The sequence below is a fragment of the Hemitrygon akajei genome, chromosome 22, assembly GCF_048418815.1.
Source record: "Hemitrygon akajei chromosome 22, sHemAka1.3, whole genome shotgun sequence".
In the NCBI taxonomy this organism is placed as follows: domain Eukaryota; kingdom Metazoa; phylum Chordata; class Chondrichthyes; order Myliobatiformes; family Dasyatidae; genus Hemitrygon; species Hemitrygon akajei.
The window spans coordinates 18,789,748-18,811,767 of NC_133145.1; the positions used below are offsets into that span (position 1 = coordinate 18,789,748).

Genomic DNA, 22,020 nt, shown 5'->3' on the forward strand with positions numbered 1-22,020 from the left:
CCATAATCAAGTGATCCTTGAAAGATCATGACCAATGCATCTGTTATCTCTTCAGCAACCCCTCTCAGGACTCTGGTATATAGTCCATCTGGTCCAGGTGACTTACCCACCTTAAGACCTTTGAGTTTGCCTCGCACTTTTTCCTTTGTAATACCAATGGCACTCACTCCTGTTCCCTGACACTCATGGACTTCTGACACACTGCTATAATGAAGACAGTTGCTAAGTACCCACTAGGCTCATCTGCCATTTCTTTGTCCCCCATTAGTACCTCACCAATATCATTTTCCAGTGGTCCAATATCAACTTTCACCTCCCTTTTATTCTTTATATAACTGAAAAAAAAACTTTTGGTATCCTGCTTTATATTATTAGCTAGTCTGCCCTAATATTTCATTTTTTTCCTTCTTACAGCTTTTTTAGTTGCCTTTTGTTGGATTTTAAAAGCTTCCCAATCATCTAACTTCCCACTCACTTTGCTACCTTATATGTCCTTTCCTTGCTTTTATGCAGTCCCTAACTTCCTTTGTCAGCCATGGTTGCCTACCCCTGCCATTTGAGAATTTCTTCCTCTGTGGGTCATACCTATACTGCACCTTGTGAATTATTCCCAGAAACTTCAGCCATCTCGAATCTGCTGTCATCCCCCCCAGTATCCTCCTTCAATTCTCCAGCGCAAGCTCCTATCTCATGCTTCTGTAATTCCCTTATTCATTGCAATACAGATACATGTGACTTGTGCTTCTCCCTCTCAAATTATAGTACATTATGATCACTGCCTCCTCAGGGTTCCTTTACATTAATATCCCTAATAAGATCTGGGTTATTACACAACATCCAATCTAAGATAGCCTTCCCCAAATAGGCTCAAGCACAAGCTGCTCTAAAAAGCCAACTCCTAGGTATTCAACAAATTCCCTCTCTTGCATGGGACACCAACCTGATTTTCCCCTTGCATACTGAAGTCACCCATTACAATTGTGTCATTACCCTTATTACTTGCCTTTTCCAGCTCCCTTTGCAATCTCTACCCCTCATCTTTGCTACTACTTGACGGCCTAGATATAATTCACACAATGTTTTCTTTTACCCTTGTAATTTCTTAACTCCACTCACAAAGATTCAATATTCTTTGACTCTATGTCAGCTCTTTCTAAAGATGTAATTGCATCTCTTGCCTACAGAGCCACACCACCGCCAATGACTTTCTGCCTGTCCTTTTGATACAAGGTATATTCTTTGATGTTAAGTTCCCAACTATGGCCGCCTTCTGGCCATGACTCAGTGATGACCACAATGTCATACCAACCAATCTTTAACTGTGCCACAAGTTCGTCCACATTATTCCAAATGCTACATGCATTTAAATACAGCAACTTCAGTCCTGCATTCTTTGCCCTTTTGAATTTTGCCTCTGTGGTACAATTTAACTCTTTGCCCTGTCTGTATTTGTATCTAATAATTTTGGCTTGTCCTTCCTTACATTCATGTTACACCCATTATCTACTTGTAAACTTGTTGGCTCATCCTCAGCTCTATCATCTCCTGGTTCCCACCCCCCTGCATATTAGTTTAAAGCGTTCCACACAGCTCTAGTAAATCTGCCTGCAAAAATATTGGTCCCTTCAGATTCAAATACAACCCATCCATTTTATACAGGTCCCACCTGTCCCAGAAGAGGCTCCAATTATCCAGAAGTCTGAATCCCTATCCCCTGCTCCAAATCTTCAGCTATGCTTTTACATGCCATCTCATTCTATTTCTTATCCACACTGTCGTGTGGCCAAGGCAGCAATCCCAAGACTACTACCGTTGAGGTCCTGCTTCTCAGCTTCCTTCCTAACTCCCTATATTCTTTTTTTCAGGACCTCCTCCCTTTTTCCCTTACTTTGGTAGACTTAAGAACAGGCACAAAATGGAGGAATATAGTTTGTACAGACATTGTAGGCCAAGAGTATGTTCCTGTGCTGTACTGTGCTACATTCTATATTCTAGTAATGCATTATCCAGATAAAATGTCAGCAATGGTTCACTTTGACTATCTCAGGAACAACAGCACAGTAAAATTAAACAACAACAAAATAGACTGTTCTTCAATATGCTATCTCCAACTATTGCCATACAAATACTTGAAGATCAAGATTTCAAACCCAAAAAAGTAAGTGCCTAAAACTACTGGAAAAATACCACTAACACTATTCACCATGGCTGTCACTTTTAATAGGTCTATCATGTTTAGCTAGATGACATGGCTGCATTTGATAAATCATGGCTAAGCAGCAGTATAGAAAAAAATTTTAAATTTGCCTTCTACAATATCCAGTTTATTCTCTCTTACCAGTTGAAGTGTCAGCATTAGAACTCTGCTAGGTTTAGATATAGATATACACAGAAGTGTATATCTATATTCGGAGACTTTGCCGAACAGTCACATGCACTCCGTGGCCATTAGACACTACACCATGCTTCGAGCAATCAGTTTTAAATAATGCCAGTGTGAGAATGTGTGTTCATTAATGATTTTCATCACTGATAGCTGGCGGGTAATAAGCAGTAAAACAATTTAGAACAGTTTTGCTCACTGCAGTTTCAAGCATTCTGTCTTAGAGATGCCTAAAACGACCAGGAGTGCAAAATAAATGAATGACAAGTTATGCATTACGAAGGTACTGACAACCGTCTTGAATGTTACAATGAAGATTTGGAGGATGCAATCATCTAAAACATTATATGAAGGCATTCCAGTATCTGCACTGATTTTGTTCATTTACAGTCAATCAAAAGAACATGGCAGTCGAATTCCTTTGTCGATAACTATTTGGAACTAACAAAGTTTTATAGTACTGTAGAGGTATTGGTACAATGAAAATTCACAAGATTATTTTCAATAATAACTGACCACAAAAGAGAAACTGAAGCCAAACATAGGTTTACCCAAAGGTTTTTTTTCGGGAGGGCGGGAGATCAAGGAGTGTCATAAATGGAAGAGGTAATGAGGTGGAGAGCTCTTGGCTTTGGCAGTTAAAAATACAGCCAACAATGGTCAAGTAATAATTTTGAAATGGAATGTTGTAACAATTTACAACACAAGAGGCCTGTGGAAGTTTGCAGAGATGAGGAGAAAAATCAAAAGACTTTGAAAACAAAATTCAGAATTTAAAAATAAAAAAGGACTTTACTAAGGAGATTCAGGCAACTATAGATTCTGGAAACTGGAGCAAAAGATACTGCTGGAAAAACTCAGTATCGAGCAACATCTGTAGAGGCAAAGGGATGGGCAGCGTCAAAAGGGGGGATGGGTAGGTGACTCAGAATGCTGCTAGATATATATAGAAACATGCCATATTCTCAAGCTGATATTCCAAGTAACAGCAGGTAGATGAAAAATAGTGAAATGGTTGGGGGGGGGCACTGATATAATCTTAAGATCTACAAGAAGCAACAAGCATGGGAGCAGGAAGAAAAGTTTCTGTAGACACATCTCTGGATATAGCCAGAAAGTACACTCCTATCCAATTTGAAATTGGTGGAGGTGCTCTCAAATGCCAGGGTGTCTTAATCTAACTTACCTAAAAGAAAAATCAGCCTGTCAGCATAAAAAACCAGAAACAGGAAGAATGTTTAATGTAAAAAAAAGTCTTCTGTTTAGCCAAATGTGGCTTAGAGCCTGAAGGCTTCCTTTTAAGGTATTGCAGAGAAAGAAAAAGCAGCAGGAAACTCAACGTGGATGAGGCACTCAAGGCATTTTCCCAAGAGTTCAAGTTAATATTACATAAAACCTGGCAACATAGTAAATTCTTTTCAAATACAGAAGGTCCCTTTGACCTTTTCCCAGCAATCCGACAACCAATCAGCTTCCCTTCTTAGACCCCCACACTGACAGATATTGTTGACAGTTCCTTGTTCTTTCTTACTGTTCCCTTTACATCAGATCCACAATCCTAAAAAAAAATTCAGACCTAACCCCCCCCCCAAACTATTGTCACCTACTCTCCTAAATTTTTCCCCATCGTTACGGCACTTTCATGTTTAAACTCAGATGGGTAGCTTTTTTAAAAAAGGAAATAGCTATAATTGAGCGTCACAAATAATATCCTAAGCACATGTGACTATGATAACCCGTTATCCTTCCCAATCTAGCTACAACCTTAGATATGATGTACACAATGCTTGTCCAATGCCCCCAAACCGCTGTCACTGCCCCTTCCCAAAAGTTGTTCCAATTTTAAACATTCAAAGAATGATCCATATTTTTTAATTCACATTTATACACATTTACACTAGTACCCCTGAGATATCATCCATGTTCTTTTCCTATTCCTCAATTGCTGCCAACTAGGAATTTCAAACAAAACCTCACAAATTCCATTTGCAAGCAGACAATTTCAAGTGTCCAAAGCTTGAATTAGTCAGCTTACAAAAATAGAGGCTTATCATCAAATCATAGAAACACAGCACAGATGTAGGTCCTTACATGCCGATGGCAATGACTATGGCTATGTATGCTAATATAACATACCCGAATCAGGCCAATATCCTAAACCCTTCCAAGCCATACCTATCCAAATGTTTGTTAAAAATCATACTAGTAATTAGGTCTAACATCCTCTCTGGCAACTCGTTCCAACTATTCGCTGTCCTCTACAAAAAATAATTACCCCTCAGATCAGCTTTAAATTTATCCCATCCCACCTTAAACCAGTGCCCTCCAGTCTAGACTAAACTGGCCTAGAAAGATGATTCTGATTATGTATGACCTCAGCCTCACACATTCCAGTGAGAATAAATCCTTACAAGTATAGCTCTTGTTCCAGCTAACATGCTGCTAATCTCTTCTACACTCCACTGCTACCACATTATGTGGAATCTACCATTGTTGGTAGAATCTCATGTAGTGACGAGACGGTGTACAGGATTGAGATATGCCAACTGGTGGAATGGGGCCACAGCAACAACCTGGCACTCAACGTCAGTAAGACAAAAGAGCTGATTGTGGACTTCAGGAAGGATAAGATGAAGGAACACATACCAATCCTCAGAGGAATCAGAAGTGGAGAGAGTGAGCAGCTTCAAGTTCCCCAGTGTCAAGATCTCTAAGGATCTAACCTGGTCCCAACATATTGATGTAGTCATAAAGAAGGCAAGACAGCGGCTACACTTTATTAGAAGATTGAAGCAATTTGGCATGTCAACAAATACACTCAGAAACTTCTATAGTTGTACCATGGAGAGCATTCTGACAGGCTGCATCACTGTCTGGTATGGAAGGGCTACTGCACAGGACCGAAAGCTGAAGAAGGTTGTAAATCCAGTCAGCTCCATCTTGGACATGAGCCTACAAAGTACCCAGGACATCTTTAGGGAGTGGTGACTCTGAAAGGCAGCATCCATTATTAAAGACCTCCAGCACCCAGGGCATGCCCTTTTCTCACTGTTACCATCAGGTAGGAGATACAGAAGCCTGAGGCACACACTCAGCGATTCAAGAACAGCTTCTTCCCCTCTGCCATTCGATTCCTAAATGGACATTGAAGCTTTGGACTCTACCTCACTTTTTTTTAAAAAAATACACAGTATTTGTTTTTGCACGTTTTAATAATTTATTCAATATAAGTAATTGATTTACTTGTTTATTTATTATGTTTTATTTAATTTTATTTATTTTTTTCTCTCTCTCTGCTAGATTATGTATTGCATTGAACTGCTGATACTGAGTTAACAAATTTCATGTCACATGCCAGTGACAATAAACTTGATTCTGATTGCAACACCAAAACTAAACCTAACATTCCAAATGCAGTCTAACCAATGTTTTCATAAAACTGCAACATGACACCCCAACTCTTATACTTAATATCATTGCCTACGAAAGCGTGCTTCTTTTTAAACCACTGCATCCATTTATATTACTATCAAGGAGCTGAAGACTTTTACACACAATTCCCTCGTTTATCAATGCTCCTAAAGCTCCCCTATCATATATATCAACTTGTCCTACCAGAAGTCAACTTCTAGATGCAATTCCTTACACTCCAGGTTGAACTTCATCTACTAACTTTCCAGCTGATGTCTATCTATATCCTTAGAGGTCCTTTTTTGCTATCTAGTATCCACTGACTTTGCAAACTTACTGATAAACTGCCTCGGCACAATAGGTCAATGGCAGACGCAATCTCAATGCCTCTTCGGACAGCCTTAGACCACCTGGACAATACAAACACCTGTCAGGATGCTGTTCAACTATAGCTCAGCATTTAACACCATTATTCCCACAATCCTGATTGAGAAGTTACAGAACCTAGGCATCTATACCTCCTTCTGCAAATTGGATCCTTGACTTCCTAACCGGAAGACAACAATTTGTGTGGTAAACACAAAAGTACACTGCAGATGATGTGGTCAAATCAACACGTACAAACAAGCTGGATGAACTCGGCAGGTCGAGCAGCATCCGTTGAAATGAGCAGTCAACGTTTCGGGCTGAGACTCTTCATCAGGACATACTTGTGTGGATTTGGTGATAATATCTCCTCCTCGCTGACGATCAACATCGATGCACCTCTGGGGTGTGTGCTTAGTCCACTGCCTTACTCACTCTATACCCATGACTGTGTGGCTAAGCATAGCTCAAATACTCTTTATAAATTTGCTGATGATACAACCATTGCTGGTAGAATCTCAGATTGAGACAAGAGGGCTCCAGGAGCGTGCCAACGAGTGGAGTAGTGTCACAGTAACAAACTTGCACTCAACATCAGTAAAGAGCTGATTGTGGACTTCAGGAAGGGCAAAACAAAGAAACACATACCAATCCTCATAGAGGGATCAGAAGTGGGGAGAGTGAGCAGTTTCAAGTTCCTGGGTGTCAAGATCTTTGAGGACCTAACCTGGTCCCAACATATCAATACAGCTATAAAGGCAAGACAGCAACTATATTTCATTAGGAGTTTGAAGAGATTTGGTATGTCAACAAATACACTCGAAAACTTCTATTGATGTACCAAGGAGAGCATTCTGACAGGCTGCATCACAGTGGAATGGGGAGGCTACTGCACAGGACTGAAAGAATCTGCAGAGGGTTGTAAATTTAGTCAGCTCCATCTTGGGTACTAGCCTATAAAGTACCCAGAACATCTTCAAGGAGTGGTGTCTCAGAAAGACATGATCCATTATTAAGGACCTCTAGCACCCAGGGCATGCCCTTTTCTCACTGGGCATCAGGTGGAAGGTATAGAAGCCTGAAGACACACACTCACCGATTCAGGAACAGCTTCTTCCACCCAATTCCTAAATAGACATTAAACCTGTGAACATTACCTCACTTTAAATATATATTATTTCTGTTTTTGAACAATTTTTAATCTATTCAATATACGTATACTGTAATTGATTTACTTTTTTTTTCTTCTTCTATATTATGGATTGCATTGAACTGCTGCTAAGTTAACAGATTTTACGGCACATGCCAGTGATAATAAAGCTGATTCTGATTCATTCTTATTAAAGCCATATAATAAACAAAGGGTCCCAGCACTGATTCCCATGGTACACCACTTTGCTATATACCACTGCCTCCAAACTTATCCAACCAATTTTAGATCAAGTAAGTCAAAATGCCTGCAATCTCTTTGACCTTAATCTTTGGACCATCCTACCATCCAGGACTTGTCAAAAGCCTTTCTAATGTTCATATAAACCATTCCCCTCAATATTCCTCATCACCTCAAAAAAAGCTCAGATTTGTGAGACATACTTTTCCCTACCATGCTATCTTGTTGTGACAAGTGCCTGATCTCCCAACTGAAGACAAATTCTGTCCTTTCAGTCTTCTCAAACAACTTCCTTACTACTGATCCATGGTTCACTAACCTGTAGTTGTACCGAAGCTTTTTCAAAACACGGTCATCTTGAATGTGTCATTTCTCTTGATGCGGAGAAAGCATTTGACCGTGTAGAATGGAATTATCTTTTTGCAGCTTTAGAAAAATTTGATTTTGGACAAAGTTTTATTTCATGGATTAAATTGTTATACTCATGTCCCACCGTTTCAATTTTGACTAACACTCGGCAATCCCAGTCCTTTAGCCTTAAATGTGGCACCTGACAAGGATGCCTTTTAAGTCCTCTACTTTTTGATTTGGCTATAGAGCCATTGGTGATTGCATTTCAAAGTTGTCCTGTATTGTCAGGGATTTGGATGGGAGGAATTGAGCATAAAGTTTCTCTTTATGCTGATGATCTTTTACTTTTTGTATCAAATCAGTCTACTTCCCTACCCCCAATGTTTTTACTTCTTAATCAACTCAGCCAGCTTTCTGGTTATAAACTTAATTTACATAAGAGTGAACTCTTCCCTATTAATAGAGAAGCACAAACATTAGTACTTCATGACCTCCCTTTCAAAGTAGTTAATAATCAATTTACTTACCTTGGTATTACAGTAACAAAGAATTTCAAGAATCTTTTCTGAGAAAATTTTGCTAATCTTAAATTCTACAAAACAGAGATTTACACAATGGTCACCCTTATCTATGCCTTTGGTAGGTCGAATTAATGTTATTAAAATGTATATCCTTCCTAACTTTTTAATATTTTAGTCTTTACCAATTTTTATCTCTAAAGCTTTTTTTGACTCGTTAGACTCTATCATTTTGTCCTATTTATGGAAGGGCAAACGTTCTAGACTTAATAAAGCTTACCTTCAAAAATCTAAAAAAGAAGGCGGTATGGCTTTGCCCAACTTCCGTTCATACTATTAGGCAGCTAATATTCGTTGTCTTACCTTTTGGTCCTTCTATCATAATCAGTCTGATTGCCCAAAATGGGTGGCAATGAAGTTGAACTCCACTAAAGATCTTTCTATTTCTGCACTTCTTCGATCTGCACTTCCTTGTCCTTTGCCTAGACTAATTGTTAATCCTCTTATTCTCAGAGTACAGTTGGCCCTCCTTATCCGCAGGGGATTCGTTCCAAGACCCCCCCCCCCCCCCCTCGGATACCAAAAAATGCAGATGCTCAAGTCCCTTATTTAACCTGGCTCAGTACGGTGGTCTTTAGAACCCAGTGGAATCCCAAACCTTATTTAACATGTCTCAGTGCAGTGGACATTAGGACCTGGTGGTGCAGCTCTGAATCCGCGGTGTTTCTGTTCACGAAAATAATCATGATGACGATTGAAAATAAGGTGGAAGTAATAAAGCGATCGGAAAGAGGTGAAACGCTATCAGTCATTGGAAGAGCATTAGGCTACAGTCGGTCAACAATCGGAACAATTTTAATGGAGCATGTGAAAGGCCCTGCCCCGATGAAAGCTACAATTATTACTAAGCAACGCAGTGGTTTAATTATTGAAATATGTATGATTCTTAAGTGTTTTATATGCATAGAAAGGTAAAATAAATACTATATACTAAGAAAAACGTTTGACTAACTGACACTAAATAATACCGGATGTACCTGTTCTAACTTCAAATCTGACTTAAAGATGGACATCCAGAATGGAACTCATTCATAACCCGGGGACTGCCTATACTTTTAAGTCATTTCTAGATTACTTATAATACTATGCAAATGCTATGTAAATAGTTGTTATACTGTATTGTTTAGGGAATAATTACAAGAAAAAAGTCTGTACATGCTCAAACAACCAGTGCTGGAGAGGTTTCCCCGATCTTCCGGGTTTTCCCGATCCGTGGTTGGTTGAATCCGCACATGCAGGATCCGCGGATAAGGAGGGGTGACTGTATGTCTAATGTGGGCTCAGTTTAGAAAAGATAATGACTTTCATGGTTTCTCTCTCTCCAGTCCTATTCTGTATAATCATCTTTTTCAACCTTCTCCGCACGACTCAACATTTCATGATTGGCATAGATCGGGCATTAGGCGTTTTGAAGATCTTTTTATAGGTAATCGTTTTGCAACTTTTCAACAATTGTCTGTAAAGTTTAATCTAATATTCATTTCTTTAGATACCTTCATATTAGACATTTTATTAACCCTTTATTGCCTAATTTTCCTGAGATGCCCAAGAAAAATGCTGTGGACCTGTTTCTTTGTATTAATCCATTGGGTAAAGGCTTAATATATTCTATTCATTATAAATTAATGACCTTGAGGCATGTTCCCTTTGATAAAATTAGAATTGCATGGGAACATGACTTAAATATGTCTTTATCTGATGCGGTTTGGGATTCAATTCTTCAGTCAGTTAACTCAACCTCCTTATGTGCTCGCCACTGTCTTTTACAGTTCAAGGTTGTACATGGGCTCACATGCTTAAATCTAAATTGTCACAGTTTTATCCGGACATTAGTCCTGTTTGGAACGTGTAAAGTGGGCGAAGCTTCTCTTATTCATATGTACTGGGCTTGTCCTAGTCTAGAGAAATTCTGGAGAGAAGTCTTTTCATCTCTATCTCATACTCTTAAGTGCCACTTAGAACCTAATCCTCTGATTGCCCTTTTTGGTACCTTGGGTAAGGCAGATACCCGTCTGAGTTCAACTAAATGTCCAACACTATCTTTTGCTTCTCTTTTGGCTAGACGCTTAGTCCACCTCAGGTGGAGAGATGTTGCCCTACCCACCCATGCTCAATAGCTTAATGATATCATGTCCTGTTTAGACCTTGAAAAAAATTCATTATTCACTCATCAATTCAGACAAAGTTTCAAAAGGTGTGGGGACCTTTTCTCGAATACTTTCATAACTCCCTTTTAGATTAAGTCTTTTTTTCCAATCCCTTACTTTCAGCTTTTTTAAAAAGTTTTATTGTTTCTTTGATGAGAATTATATTATAATTTTGGTAGGAGGCATTAAAAATATTTTTTCTTATATATTACAGCTCTGGGGGATTGAATGTTCCAATTATTTCTTTTTTATATACATATTGTAATAGTTGGCCTGGAGTTTTGTTGTGGGAGGATGGGGAGGTTACTATCTCTATGTGATCTTACTTTGGGTGTTGTTTCCTTATTGTTATGAGCTTTCTATTTGATACATGTATTTTGCACTGTATTAATTTTCATTTTGTAGTTGGGTTTTTTGTCTGTAGCTGTTCTGTAGAAATGCATAAAAAACATTAATTTAAAAAAAAAACGCTGTCATGACGTGCCGGAACAGATGGTAGCGGCAGTTCGGCATTTCATAATTTTCTTGAATGCAACCTCCAACACCACAACAACAATGGCTGACGGCTTCAAGGAGACTGTCCCTGAGCAGAATGTTACTGCAGCTTTGCAGTATGAGAGAATTTTAACCCCCCACACAACCTAACAATTTCAGAACAGACAGAAGAGTTAGAAATGTATTTACCAAATACTTTGACCCATAACTTACTGAATAAATAAGTATACTCACTTTGCCGTTTTCTGTCCTTGCTTGTAAGAAAATGGTTTACCTACTTACGCAAGTACTTCTCTGACAATAGATGTGTTACAACCTAATGTAATATTGTATGGAAATACAAGATAACACTGATGCAGACTGTTTGATACATTTGACAAGGTGCTTTATTAATGTATTGCTTGTGCAAACATTCAATAGATGCAATTGTCACTACTTCCAAAATGTCATTTTTAAGTAGTAGCTTATGTTTGGCATAGACGTGAAAATGTTAAGGCCAAAAAAGGAAAACAGTAAGTTTCACTTTTACTCAGGTAAAAATGAAATCACTTTTGCCCAGTAACTCATTTTATTGTACATGTTAAATACAGAAAGACATGACAAAAGTAAAGGCAAACAAATGAAGTAACAGCAAATTTCACTTTTGCCCAGTAACAAGCCTTACTGCATTTAGTTGTAGCTGTCGTCCCTTTTATCGGTGAAGAGACTATGGCTGTAGGAAATGTTTCCAATTCAGTCCGTGAATTCCATACACTCCAGTATTTGTTTTTTTTGTTTTAGGTCCTCCTGCGCGAGAGTCAACAGCTGTCCATCGTTTGGCAATTTCCTTTTAAGTTCTTCCAGTCTGTAACTGGACAAACGCGCTCCACGTCTTTCACGGCGAGATTCGACACCAAACATGTCGCTTGTTTTCTGTAGATGGTGTGGATGCCTATCTTTTTTACTCAAAACCGGCATTTTCAAAAATTATCCGGTCTAGTGTGGACGTAGCCTTAGCCCTACTACCCATTTCAAACTCCAATATCTGGTGTCTTCCAGTACTAACCTGATACAAAATATCTGTAAAAGTCCCAGTTACTTTCTCCCTTACTTCTATTAACATTCGAGTATAGATGGCCAAAGACTGTGCTGGTGCACTGAAGTAAACGGTGAATTTCATCATTCACATCACCCTGCATTGAGAGTGTTCCCAAGGGAAGTCTATACTTTCCCCCAGAGTCTTAGCGGATGGTAGAGTTGTGTAGTGAGATCAGATTGCAAGAGGACCGTTACGTTGTAGGTGTTAAATGTAAGTACAAGACATTATACCTGTGTGAGTGAATCATGAACCAACTTGATCATGGCAGCTCGCAGAGATGCAGCAGCTTCTCCGGTTCCCAATAATGATAGTGTTTCAAAGGAGCTTGTCAGGGATTTCAGTTGACCAAAACTCCATGAATACAGCCCCACTGAACTCTTAGACAAAATTACTTTTAATCCACTGGCAGCAGAGTTACTAGTGGTGATCAATAAACTAGCGATTCTACGGATGCCAGGACCAACAACAGCGACCTAGCTAAGCCAAGGGAGCAGCAGACACAGGCAATGTGAGAAAAAGCAGAAACGCAGCAAGAGAGCCGAGGCACTAACTAAGCTGGTGGTACCATCATTTTTGCTGGCCAACCAACATCTGCTCACTAAAAAAATACAATGGACTCATGGAGACTGAGAATGAATATAGTGAGATGACATCCTGTTGCATTGTTTTCCACTGAAACATAGCTAAACAACCAAATGCCTGACTTGGAGCACAAACTTATTTGTTGTTAGCAGTCACTGTTTTGGAGCAATTGAGCAAGTTACCATGAAATGTCAGTAACATTACCTGCTCAGGGAGTGTAATATTGTGTTTATCACCACTGTCTACATCCCAAGCATGAATGGGAATGTCACACCGGGAGAGCTTTACAGTATCATAAACTCTCTATAAAACAAGCATCCGGATGGTCTCTTTATAATTGCAGGATACTTCAATCTTGTTAACCTGCAGGACATTTTATCCAAATTCCATCAACATGTCACCATGGCCACTAGGGGATCATGGACCATGTTTATATAAACAGATGCAGTACTTACAAAGCCATCCCATTCCCTCATCTTGGCTTCTGACGACATCTCCATAACGTTAATACCAGCATAATCACCACTGTCGAAAATGAAGAAACATGTCAAGAGGACTATCATTGTATGGCCTAATGAGGCAAATTCTATGCTTCAGGACTGTTTTGAATGAACTGATGAACAGATGTTCAAAGCTGCCACCACAAATGGAGAAGACACAGATTGAGAAATATGCCTTATCTGTCACCAGCTACATCTACAAGTGTGTAGATGACGTTTGTACCTCAAAAACAGTTATCTTACAGCCCAACCAAAAGCCCTTGCTGGATGCAGAAGTGCACTACCTACTACATTCCCAAGATGCTGCCTTCAAGCCTGGTGACAGAACAACCCTCATAGCAAACAGGAAAAGCCTCATCTTGGGCATCACTAGGGCAAAGACCGTCTAAGCACAAAAAACTCAGGAACAGCTGTTCATCACTAATAGCCTACAGAAGGGAGGTCGCAGATCTGTTGGTGTTTTCCATTGTATTCAGTGCTCCTGATGTGACCTCCTCTACAACGAGGAGACCCGATGTAGATTGGGAGAAAACTCTGTCGAGCACCTTTGCTACATCCACAGAAAGCACGATTTCCCGGTGGCCAACCATTTTAATTCTAATCCCCATTCCAACATGCCAGTCCATGAACTCATCTACTGCCACAAAGGTCACTGTCAGGTTGGAGGAGCAACACCTCATATTCCATCAAGATAGCACCTCATATTCCAATCTGATGGCTTGCACATTGATATCTCTAACTTAACAGTATTATTATCCCTCCCTTTTCCCTCTTCCTCCATTCCCCACTCTGACTCCCCTCTTACCTCTTCTCCCCACTTGTCCATCATCTCCTCCTGGTGCCCCTCTTCCTCCCCCTTTCTCCCATGGTCCACTCTTCTATCAGATTCCTTCCTCAACCATTTACCTTTTCCACCTATCACACCCAGCTTCTTACTTCATCCCCTCCCCCACCCAACTGGCTTCACCTATCACCTTGTACTTCTTCCCCTCCCTGCACCTTCTTATTCTGGCTTCCTCTCCTTTTTTTTCTGGTCCTGATGAAGAGTCTCAGCTCACATCATTTCTATAGACGCTGCCTGATCTGCCGAGTTCCTCCCGCATTTTGTACATGTTGTTCTAAATTTCCAGCACCTGCAGATATCTTCTGTTTATTATCTCTTCCATCCCTTATAAACCTCTTCCATTAGAGCTGTTCCAATGCTGTAATCTTGCTCAGTATCAATTATTCTCATGCTACTGTTAAGCCTTCAGCTACTCAAGTCCAACCACATATAGTCCATCATATCCTTAAAGACTCTGAAGCCAACTGATACATTTCTGTTTGAAATTCTGTATGAACCAGCACAACTCAGACCTCCCCCAAAAGGTACTTTGGAGTACTTTGCCAAGTTACAAGGTGCAAAATATGGTAAATGCAAGTCAAGTATTTAATTTGCTTAAAATTAACCACAATGATGAATTGCAAAGTCAATTGGCCATCAAAGATTTCAACATTGATTTCCAATTCAGATCAATAAACCAAAGAATAAATATCAGCATCTTCATCTGTCATAGAATTTCAAATGGAGTGCAGAACAGATTCATCAAGCTATTTCTGGAATGGAGGGTTGTAATTGTAAGAGGAATTTGGAAAGGCTGAGTTTATTCTCACTGGAATGTAGGAGGCGGGTGGGGGGAGGGAGTGGGACAGATGGCATTGATAGTCAGGATCCCTCTTTCCAGGGCAAGAGATTCTAGAACAAAGCAGCACTGATTTAAGGTAACAAGGGAGAAATTTAAAGCAAGATCTCAGAGGCAATTTCCTCCCCCCTTCACACAGACATTAATGAACAGCTGAAATGATCTGCCAAAGATGTTACAACTAGGTACAATTACAACGTGTAAAGGCTTTTGAACAGATACCTGGATAGGAAAGGTGTCGAGAGTTTCAGCCCTAATATAGGCAAATCATTAGCATAGATAGGCACAGTTGGCATGGAAAGGGCTAGGTTCTGTGCAATTTGATTCCATGATTCAATATCAAAAGTTCTTTCAAAAGTTTATCATGGTTTATTAACTCATACATATAAACAAACATTATAGATATATTGGCAAAATGTTGCACTCATTTACTCTGCATTTCTCAAAATGATCCGAAGCAATTCTATACTAAAAAAACTCAAAAAATCAGAGCAAATTAGGTCAATAGGCCATCAAGTCTGCACCATTCCATCAAGGAATATTATCCCTCTCAACCTCATTTTTCTGCCTTCTCTCTGTAACCTTTGACACCCTTTCTAATTAAGAAACTATCAAACTTTGTTTTAAATATGTCCAACGACTTTGCCTCCACGGCCATCAGTGGCAATGAATTCCAGATTCACCACCATCTGACTAAATAAATTCCTTATCTCTGTTCTAAAGGAACATCCTTCCATTTTGAGGCTGTGCCCTCTGATCCTAAACTCTCCCAATATCAGAAACATCCTCTCAATGTCCACTCTTTATACAGAAGCCTTTCAATATATGGTAGGTTTCAATGAGATTCTTATTCATTTGTCTAAATTCCAGCGAGTACAGGCCCAACAGTCTGGCCAATGCGTTATCTCCTCCATAGTGTACCAGAGCACCCTTTTGAAAAGGTTTATTCAACTCCGCTGTCACAAGGGTCGCTACAGAAAATCTTTCCTACCAAATGCAATAAGCATATACAACAGTTATCTCTGTGCAACAGGAAAACACACATCATAGTAAATTAGTCTGTTTTATTAATTCATACATTACTATTGCACAATATTGCACATTGGTAAATTATGTATATTCTGTACCTTAGTTATTATATTTATTATGATTGCTAAGTGTGGTTTTAAATGTTGCTGTTGTAACAAAATAATTTCCCATTGATCAATAAAGACTTATGATTAAAATTTACATTCTTCCTTAGTCCTCTCAAAAGGAATGCAAACATTGCATTTGTCTTCTTTACCACTGCAAGTTAACCTTTATCTGCCAACATCAGTCACAGAAAATTTTAGTTATAATATGATATGATGTAGGAAAAGAAATTTCAGAGCAATAAAAAAAATTGGCACAGCTGCCAACAGATTATGCAATCAGTTCCGTTTGTTGCATAATAGTAGCAAGCAATGCCTTATTCCTCAGGGAGAATCAGTTTAAAGAACACATCCCATTCTCCCTTATGTACTGACCCAGCTTCCTTTTAAATTCATTTATATTGGTAGCTATACCATGTTTGACAGCCCAAATTTCTTATTAGAATATGAACTAAAATTTACAGTCCTAGTTTTGGGCTCCCCACTTTAAAAACCTCAATCTGAATATTTAGGCAAAAGGTCCAAATCTTTTTACTTTCCTAATGATTATAACATTGAAGTTGATGGTGTCATTCTTTAAGCTTATCTTCTGCAATTGATCTATATGCTTTTCAATGATAGACTCATTCACTGTCCCCTCAATTGCAGGTCTGCAAAATTCATTTTTCACCACTATTCCAGACGACAATGGAAATGTCATTTCCCTCTATTAATCCACTTAGACACTATTTAACATTGCTTGGAATATTTTATGCAAATAATGTTATTTAACAATTCTCCATTTACTGCATTCCACTGGGCACATCACCTTGCTTCTATCAAGAAATGATGTTGCAACTTCCATCATACTTCGACACTACTGGCTGTAAAACAGCTTACTGAAAGTGGCACAGCACATATAACATATAACACAGCACATTCGTTGACTGACAAAGTGCATGTCACCTTACACTTTCCAACTGTGATTGTAACACCCTGGTAAAGACTGCACTGCTAATGTAGGGTTTTTCATGTAATGGTTTTCTATAGAAACAGTGCGTTCTGCTGGTAGTGTTGGGAATGTGGTGTCAATTCAGGATGTGGAAGTGTGAGAAGGTTCTAGGGAACGCTGGGGGAGAGGTTTCGTGACTGACAATGAGGTGGGTTGAGGTTTTTTTTTGGCAGAAGATGGAAAGAGAAGAAGCTCGTAAGAACCAGCCGTAGGAATCCAGCGGGAATGCGCGTTTCGATGGAGCCCAGAGATCAATGAATAGAAGCTGGCACCGTGCGTACATTTAACACAACGGCTTTTGAAAGATTTGAACTCCAACCTGTGCACATTTGACTGTTGAATTATGATGGGCCCTTTGTTTTTGTTTTTTTAAAATAACTGGTTAATCTAACATTCATAAATAAATATTAACAATATTCATAAATATAGTTTCTTTATTGTATGCAGTGTACCGTCTGTTATTTCTTGCCGCCGGGTGATTGCATGGAAGCAGCAAGTTACATAGTATTCACGCAAATCAGGGTTCAGGTGGGCACGACATCCCAACCTCATGGGTTTGGCAGGATCCAAGTCATATCTACCCTAGACACACCGAGTCTGAGAAAGGTGGTTTTCTCATCACAGTCCAGTGGCTATTAGTGAAGGACTAATAAGTCACATCTCTAAAGATGCCCAATAAAAAAGGGTTTCATGATTGTTTTCAAACCAGCAATATTTAAAGCAGTTTGAAGAGAAACTGGCTACCGTAGATTCCGGATTTTAAGCCGCTACTTTTTTCCCACATTTTGATCAGCTTTGAACACTGCGGCCTTTACTACGGTGCGGCTAATGCATGATTTTTTTTCATGCCGCCAAAAACATTTTGCCTCGTAACAGTAGACCAATAAAATTGATGAGTAGTTCACAGAGGTCCAATGAAATTGTACGATAAATCAAGCGCACTTTCACAATTAAATTATTGTAAATCAGTCATTTGTACTTACCCTCATCAACATGGAAAACACTCGAAGAAAAGCATTGTGCTGCCTTTATGGCAGTTATTTAGTTTATAATATTTTCGCTTAGTAATTCATTTGTTAGTATGCTTTCTGTACTACAGCCCGGAATGCTAGACGTCACATCCGGTTTCGCCGCGTCTTGTGGGAAATACCGGTTTGCGATAAACGGGAAGGTGGGGGGGGGGGGGAGCGGCGGAGCCAAAACGCTGCTTTTAAGTTAAAAGCGATCAATAACTTTTCCTGGTAGGCTGCAGTATATATATTTTTACCAGTCGCTAGGAGATATTGGAATGTATATGCAATGTAATTTGTGTGTTACCGATACGTATGTATATTTAAAAGTAGCCGTATTACAGGCACGGTTCGAAAAAAAGCATTTGCAATATGTATTTGTTTGTTACCATATGGATTTAATTAAAAGTTTAAAAATCCTCACGTGTAATATCTTTCTGTGTAAATATCTCATATTACAACGTGGGACACCTGCGGCCTAAAATCCGGTGCGGCCTGTACAAGTACAAAATTGATTTTCTTTCTCAAATTAGAGCCAGCGGCTTTTAATCAGGTGCGCTCTGTAGTGCGAAATCTACGGTAATTAAAATTAGCAGTAAACAAGAGTTATAAATTAGTCCAAGACAAATTCTTGAAGAATAATTTTCATGAATTGGTGTCCAGCACATACATTTAATTCTAGTTGCTTTCTTGAATGATAGGACCCAATATATTATGAGCAGTAAACAATAGTGTGCAACACCATTCATGGCTGTTTGCACACTTTTTTGAGGCATCTGATTAACATTAATTAATTGGAATAGCAATCCACCCAAGGGTACAAAATGTCCGAGACTTAAGATGGTAGTACTCTTCTGAAGGTAACTTTCCCTCCCTTTACATTTCATATTAAAGTTCGTGACCTACTTACTTGGATTAAAGACAGCCAAGGGCAGATAACTGTATTTCAAAAGTCACTTATCTGCAAAACAATCACTATTTATTTTATTTTGAGATCATGGTTTGGAGGTTTGTGTGCCTCAATGACCTAGAGAACTATGTTGACTGAAGAGCTTTGGCTCTTTGTAGGGTCACCCATGCCAAACAGGGCAAAGGCCAGACAGGTTAAGAGTATTCCACTGGTCCTCCAGGTTTGGGGGTTCAGCTCAGAGCTAACAATCTCGACTGGTAAAACAAAACTGCTGCGGAAACAGCAATAAAAAATCCTTTTACATCTGAATGAGATGGTATTCGTGAGTCTCCACCCAGGACTTGCATGACTATACATAGCAAAAACTGATAGGAAGCTACCGGCATGATGAAGGAAATCCTTAACACTGCCAGAGATGGAGGAACTTCATTGCTGCCTTAAATGCCAGTGGCATAACAGACAGTAAGTAATTATGGGACAATCTACAATAACCTGTAAGTACCAGGTGCTAATAATAATAAATTTTAAAAAAGAGCAGAAATGGCTGGCTACATTGGAAAGATAGACATATTCAATTGTACAACAGGTAACTGGATTATGTAATTTGAACAAATTGTGCAGTATTCTGTAGTGAATGAAATAGCCAATGAAATGTGAGTGTCAGTACTACCAAATGTAGTAGGTGGAAGTGTACAAAGTTCACAAGTTTGACTGCTCCAATCAAACCAGCCAAAATGAGCTTTGCTGATATCGTGAATGTAATGCAGGAACATTTGGAACCAAAACCATAGTTGACTGCAGAATGCTTTAGGTTTCATAAGCAGAATCAAATGAAAGGGGAGCCTATTTCAGCTTATGTGGCTGAGTTGAAGAAGTTAACCGAGCACTGAGATCAGTGATAGGCTTAATGATGCACTGAAAGATCATTTAGTTTATGAAATCTTACAAGAATGCACTCAAAAACAGCTCGTAACTGAAGCACAGCTCAGATTTAAAAGAGCAGTTGAAATTGCTGTATCAGTGGAAACAGCAGCCAGACACAATTGATTACAGTCAGGAATGAAAGTGAGCATGAACAAACTTGCAACTTCTACTAGCCTGGCCAAACAAATTACGTTATCACTATGACAGTGGCTTATATACACTATTGTAGGTTTAAAGATGAAACCTTCAGGAAGTGCAATAAACTAGGACACTTACAAAGAGCATGTCAGGCAGACAAAATAAATAGACTGCACTGGATATAGAAGATAAAAAGTCAAATTGCAATTTCAAAAAGAGCACTAATCTGCATGCTGCTGATGAAAATTCTGATAGAGATGAGAGTGACACAGAACTGGATAATGCCACAGCAGTGTTCAAGGATGGCATTGTAAAATTCAAATATATTAAGGGTAAAATAATGTTAAATAAAAATGCCAGACCCAAGTTTTACAAAAGCCCGTCCATTTCCTTCTACCATCCGAGATAAAGTAGCCAGTGAGCTAAATTGCATGGAGGCTTAAGGAATTCTTTCCAAGGTTAAGTGGAGCCCCTACCCAATGCCAAAGCTCCTAGCAGCCAAGAAAAACATGTGTTTGTCAGGTCTGTGATGATTTTAAGGTCACCAGAGGCCCAGGACTGAAAGTAGATCAATACCCTCTGCTCAGGATACAGGATATCTTTGCAAACCTTTCAGGAGATAACCATTTCAACACAATAGACTTAGCTGAACCTACCTACAGATGAAGATGGAATCCAAGGTGTGTTTATGATGAGAACATCATAAACACTCACAAAAGGCTTTATCGTTACAAGATTATTTTTGGGAGTAACATCTGCACCTAACTCTGGCAGAAAGCTACGGACCAGGTGTTGCAAGGCTGCCCAGCCACTCAGTATTATCTGGATGATGATATTGTTACTGGTAAGGATGACAAAGAACATCTCCAAAATCTTAAGACAGTCTTAAAAGATTAGAAGATTATGGGCTCAAAGCACGATGCAAAAAGTATAATTTTTAAAACCAAGCATCACTTACTATGGTCACACCGTTAAGGCACAAGATTTACACAAGTGTATTGAGAAAATTCAAGCAGTGGTGGATGCCGCAAGGCATGTCACAACATGTCATAGTTGTGGTCCTTTTTAGGATTTGTCAATTACAATAATAAGTTCCTGCCAAATCTGGCCAATATGCTCCACCCCTTGAATTCATTACTGATCATCAACTGCCCATTTTCACTCCAAAGAAGGGTGGTCCACTAACAGCAGCAGCATAAATGCAGAGATGGGCTCTGTTTCTTGGAAGACAATTACAAGATTGAATTCAAGCGGATAGTTAATCATGGAAATGCTGAGGACTGCCCCATTTACAGTTGGAAAAGGAAATACCTGAAAAACTTACAATATAGGGCACAACTCTTAACATAATCTCCCTAATGCTCCCTAATCATGACAGGGATAATTCACAGGGAAATCAGAAAAAATACACTATGTCAGGTCTACATGGTCACCCGAAATGACTAAATGTGCAGCAGAAACTCCAGTTTCCCATTTTTACCGGTGTCAGGATGAACTTGCCATTGACGAGGGCTGCCTTATGTGGGTATCGAGAGTTGTTATGCCATCCAAGTTAAGAGTTAAAGTGTTGGAGGAGCTACGTGTCAATCATCTAGGCGTGTTCAAAATGAAAGTGATGGCTTGAAACTTTGTCTGGTGGCCTGGGATAGATCAGCAGATCAAACAGCTTACCATACACTGTTCAGAATGCTAACACATCCAGAAGATGCCATGAGCGGTGCCTCTCCATCCCTGGGAATGGCCTGCATTGCCCTGACAAAAGGGTATTTTGCCAGACACAAATTTGATAGTGATGGATGTTGCTACAAAGTGGAAAGAAGTGTTTCCAATAGCCTCCACTACAGCCTCGCACAATGTTGATAGGTTAAAAAGCCTCTTCTCAAGCACTGGTGTTCCAGAATACTTAATCAGAGACAAAGGACTACAGTTTATTGTAAGACAGTTTCAGTCA

The 22,020-nt window shown here is 39.3% G+C and overlaps 1 protein-coding gene across 5 annotated transcripts in view; it reads right to left on the bottom strand.

The window, feature by feature from the left end:
* The window catches only part of LOC140714546 (uncharacterized), a 441,169-nt gene that overhangs the window by 391,142 nt on the left and 28,007 nt on the right, over positions 1-22,020 (bottom strand). The window contains exon 2 of one of the 5 annotated variants that reach the window (XM_073025828.1): positions 13,237-13,306. The exons of the other annotated variants lie outside the window; for them this stretch is intronic. Within the exon in view, the coding sequence (XP_072881929.1) occupies positions 13,237-13,281 (45 nt within the window). The 5' untranslated portion in view covers positions 13,282-13,306. The remainder of the gene's footprint in view (positions 1-13,236; positions 13,307-22,020) is intronic. 5 annotated transcript variants of the gene reach the window in all.